Source organism: Mus caroli, chromosome 7 (assembly GCF_900094665.2).
Source record: "Mus caroli chromosome 7, CAROLI_EIJ_v1.1, whole genome shotgun sequence".
Taxonomy (NCBI): domain Eukaryota; kingdom Metazoa; phylum Chordata; class Mammalia; order Rodentia; family Muridae; genus Mus; species Mus caroli.
Genome location: NC_034576.1, coordinates 15,239,335 through 15,243,914, shown reverse-complemented (window position 1 = coordinate 15,243,914; position 4,580 = coordinate 15,239,335). Strand labels below are relative to the sequence as shown.

At 49.5% G+C, this 4,580-nt stretch overlaps 1 protein-coding gene across 1 annotated transcript in view; it reads left to right on the top strand.

Moving 5' to 3' along the window:
• Positions 1-4,580, top strand: part of Dhx34 (DExH-box helicase 34) — a 25,599-nt gene that overhangs the window by 521 nt on the left and 20,498 nt on the right. Inside the window, exon 2 of the mRNA XM_021168500.1 lies at positions 2,714-3,676. Within this exon, the coding sequence (XP_021024159.1) occupies positions 2,966-3,676 (711 nt within the window). The 5' untranslated portion in view covers positions 2,714-2,965. The remainder of the gene's footprint in view (positions 1-2,713; positions 3,677-4,580) is intronic.

Here is a 4,580-nt window from a genome sequence, read left to right as displayed (position 1 = left end):
CACAAGGGCGCCAGGAAGAGATTGGCAAGAAAGCCTGGATGGTGGTGAGACCCACAGTTATGAAAAGGTGGAGTTTGAATCAGAACCTTGAAAGTTGGAGGTGATAGTAGAGTCGTGCTGAAAAATGGCGAAAGGAAGAAATGCACCCCAGATTCGCGTTCCTCGCAATGCTTATTTAGCTTAGCAAAATAGAGTGGACATAGTCTTAATGTTGTGAGAAGGTGAACATCTATGTATACATATGTGATTGAGACTACACAGACAGAAATACCGGAGTGGTAGCTGTAAAGAAAGGCACCATTGGTAGATAAAAGTATTGACTGGAGAACTGTAAACAAATAGAGGGCCGGGAGCTAGGTGCTGGATCTGAGCACAGGAGGCTGAAGCAGGAGGATTGTGAGTTAAAAGGCCAACCCAGTCTACATAGGATGACTCTTGTCTCCAAAAATAAATAAATTTGAGGAAAAGTTGAAACAAGATGGAGAAAGTGGAGAAATTCAAATGGAGGTCTGAGGAAGGGAGGGAGGGAGAGGGAGAGGGAGAGAGAGAGAGAGAGAGAGAAATAGAGAAATAGAGAAATAGAGAGGTATTGGGAAGATGGCCCAGTAAGCCATATTTGGACATAATGGTGCTTACTTACCTGCAGTCCCAGCACTTAGGTGGTGGAGACTGGATGGTGAGTGAGTTCAAGATCAGGCTAAACTACATGAGACTCCAAATCAAATGAAGGAGTTCCCGAGGGAAGAGACCCTTTGGCAGCCATGGGTGCTGATGTTGGGCCTAGCTTGAGTCAGGGTGGGGGTGGGGTGGGGTGGGGGTTGTTGCCTAGAAGGAGCTCTCTCCTTCTTACTGTCCCAGTCTTTCCCTGAGGATCACTGGCTCCATCTTCTTGCAGCTTCCCAAGGCCTGGTCCTCATTCCCTTCTTGAGTAGAGTTCTCTCAGTCCTGTCATCGCCAAGCTTCAGTCTTTACTCAGAAGTGTTGTACTCTGCTGTGTGTGTGGGAATCACAGGGTCTTCCTCCCTGGACACTCAGAGGTAGCTCTAACAACTCCCAGGAGGGGACCAAGCCCCTCCCACGCCTGGGACTGCATAAAGCCAACCTCTGGGCTCTTTCATGAGGACCCTTGAGAGAATGAAGGCTGAGCTGGGTTTGCTAATGCCATCGAGAGAGAATTCCTGGCCTTTTGTGTTATTCCCCATCCCTGGTTGGATGCTCTGTGTCTTTGCTGTTTTCCATGTGTTGGAATCTCTTCTTGTGGAGAGAAAGCATTAAACCTGTTTGGCCTCTTTGCCAGTGTTTTTGATATTTGATGATACTGCCCCCATTTTATAGATGAAGAAAACCACTTCAGACAAACTTGTTTGCTTGTGGTAACTGATCAGATTCAAACCTGATGACCTGTTTGTCTCCAGGTCCTTTACCAAGGGAGTGTGTGGGCCTCTTAAAATCATAATCAGCCCCCACGTATTAAATTTTATTTATTTGTGTGTGTGTAAGGCAGGAAAACTTGAGAGAGTCAGCTCTTTCTTCCCATATGGGTTCCAAGACTCAAACTCTATCTACCAAGCTTGGTGGCAAATGCCCTTAGTCACTGAGCCATCTCACTGCCCTGATAAATCCTTTTAGGAAAGAAGAATGAAGGACTGGAGAGATGGCTCAGCGGTTAAGAGCATGGGCTACTCTCCCAAAGGATCCAGGTTAAATTCCCAGTACCTACATGGTGGCTCACAACCACTTGTGAGTCTACTTTCAGGGGGATCTGACGCCTTCTGGACTCCAAGGGCGTCAGGCATCCATTGGTACACATACACATATGCAGGCAGAACACATATACAGAATGAGATACAACTTTTACAAAAAGGTAGAATGAGGAACTTCCCTCCAGAAAATTGGGCACACAGCTATGTGCTTCATTGTGAATTTTCTTCAGCTGACCGGAGAGATTCTGACTTCAAGCAGAATGGCTTAGTGGTGGACCACTTGTGTATCATGTGTGAGGGGTGGGGCTCTATCTCAACACTGTAGGGAAGTAGACGGCATTTTCTTACTTAGCCAAGAAGCAGAGTGTTGGCAAGAACTAACGCCCCCTCACAGTGGTCAGACCTGTGTGTGCCCACTGTGTCCACAGGCAGGGTATTGTCTGAGGTACATATCTAGGAAAGACTCATGCCCTAGAGCTACTCTGAATGGGTTCAGGTTTAACCCAACTCATCTGGTTAGATAAAAACAGAGGGCTTCTCTCTCCTAGCGACCAGGTGCAAATTCCAGAGTAGGGACCTGACTGGGACTTGTGTCCATTCCTCAGACCAAAACGAATACCATGGCTGGCCAGGCCTTTGTTGTTTGCTTAAACCATGAGAGCCATGTGTTTAAGCTATTCTCTGAAGGAAGATGGAAACTTACCAGGTAAAGGATGGCCTGTGCCAGGCAGGCAAAACCAATCCCTAGCACCACAGATATATCCCATTCATTTTCCAGGGACTCCATTCAGTGTTGTGAAGCCCGACAGAGCCCAGATGGAAAGTCTGTTTCCTATTGTCGTCGCTTCTGTCTTCCTTACAAGATGCCCCCTTGACTGACCATGTGACCGACATGTAGTAGCATTTATGGCCTCCTCCTCCTCCTAGTCCAGTGCTTGAAGAACAGCAGGCTTTTAACTGATGTTCTAAAAGTGAATGGATATCTTCTCTTTTCTTCTCCAAACACCCAGGACCTGGAAGTCCAGAATGGACCCTTGTCCCTTCCAGAGATCACTGCGGGAGTCATGAAGTGCTTTGTGCATCTCCACCTACCCACCAGGCCCCTGGCTACCCACCCTGCCGTCCACAGAGCCTCTGTACATGGAAAGGGGAGGTCACTCTTTGAAGAGAAAGCGGTTCCTGGGGCCGGGAGTTAGGTGAGAATACTCAGTCTAAGCGATCAGAACGGAGACTATTTCTGTGACAGCAGTTTGATAGGAACCATGCCTCCTCCCAGGACAAGGGAGGGGAGGGGTCACCGAGACCGAGACCACCATCGAGCTCCCAGGGAGGAAGAGGCCTCGGAGAAATGGGACTGGAATTGTCCAGAGACTCGTTGTCTCTTGGAAGATGTATTCTTCCGCGATGAGGATTATATCCGTCGTGGTTCAGAGGAGTGTCAGAAGTTCTGGGCTTTCTTTGAACGCCTGCAGAGATTCCAGCACCTCAAGACCTCCCAGAAGAAGGAGAAGGACCCTGGCATGCCCAAACATGGCATCGCTGCTTTAGCTGACCTACCTCTCACTTACGACCCACGCTACCGCATCAACCTCTCCATTCTTAGCCCAGACACTCGGGGTCATCATGGGCCCGGCAGGGGGCTGCCTCCCGAGAGAGTGTCCGAGTTCCGTCGTGCATTGCTTCACTACCTAGACTTCCAGCAGAAGCAGGCTTTTGGGAGGCTCGCTAAACTGCAGCGTGAGCGAGCGGCACTTCCCATCGCCCAGTATGGGAACCGCATCCTGCAGACTCTCAAGGAACACCAGGTGGTGGTGGTGGCCGGGGACACAGGCTGTGGCAAGTCTACTCAGGTGCCCCAGTACTTACTGGCCGCCGGCTTCAGTCACGTGGCATGCACTCAGCCCCGGAGAATCGCCTGCATCTCACTGGCGAAGCGCGTTGGCTTTGAGAGCCTCAGTCAGTATGGCTCCCAGGTGGGCAGCACAGCAGGTTCCCAGGATTTTCTGCTGTGGGATGAGTTGATAGTCCTCGAGGCAGTGTGCATAAAAGTTAACACTTAGGTGCAGAACTAGAGATGATTCTTCTAGAATGTCTCTCTACAGATAAGCTTGTACAGGGTCCGCCAGTATAGCACCTTAACAGCTAGACAGATGGAAGCATTTGTCAGGCTCAGGCATCTTACTTCCTAGCAGCCATTAAAGACAGGTTTGTTATTGTTGTTGTGTGTGTATGTGTGTGTGTATGAGTGTGTATGTGTGTATGTCATGGGACTGCATCCCTAGCCTGTTGCAGTACTCTGTGCTCTAGAATGCTTGGATTTCATTTTGAGACAGAGTCTCACTTTGTAGACCAGGCTGGCCTCGATCTCAGAAATCCGCCTGCCTCTGCCCCCCAAGTGCTGGGATTAAAGACGTGCGCCACCACACCTGCAGCCTCTAGGAATCTAAACCTGTCTCTACCACTTAAATTTTCTGCTGTTGTTGCGATTATAATGCAACTCCCTTCAGCCTTTTCTCCCACCTGCCTTGTCCTTGTTTGTTTTTCCTATGGTTAGTACACTTTGAGTTCTGTTTTGAGACTTTTTGCCCACTTTTAGGCTATGAAAAAGTACTCCTGTCAGGCAGTGGTGGCACACACCTTTAATCCCAGCACTAGAGAGGCAGAGGCAGGTGGCTCTCTGAGTTTGAGGTCAGCCTGGTCTTTAGAGCTAGTTCCAGGACTGCCAAGGCTACACAGAGAAACCCTGTCTCAAAAAACCACTCCCGCCGGGCGGTGGTGGCGCACGTCTTTAATCCCAGCACTTGGGAGGCAGAGGCAGGCGGATTTCTGAGTTCGAGGCCAGCCTGGTCTACAAAGTGAGTTCCAGGACAGCCAGGG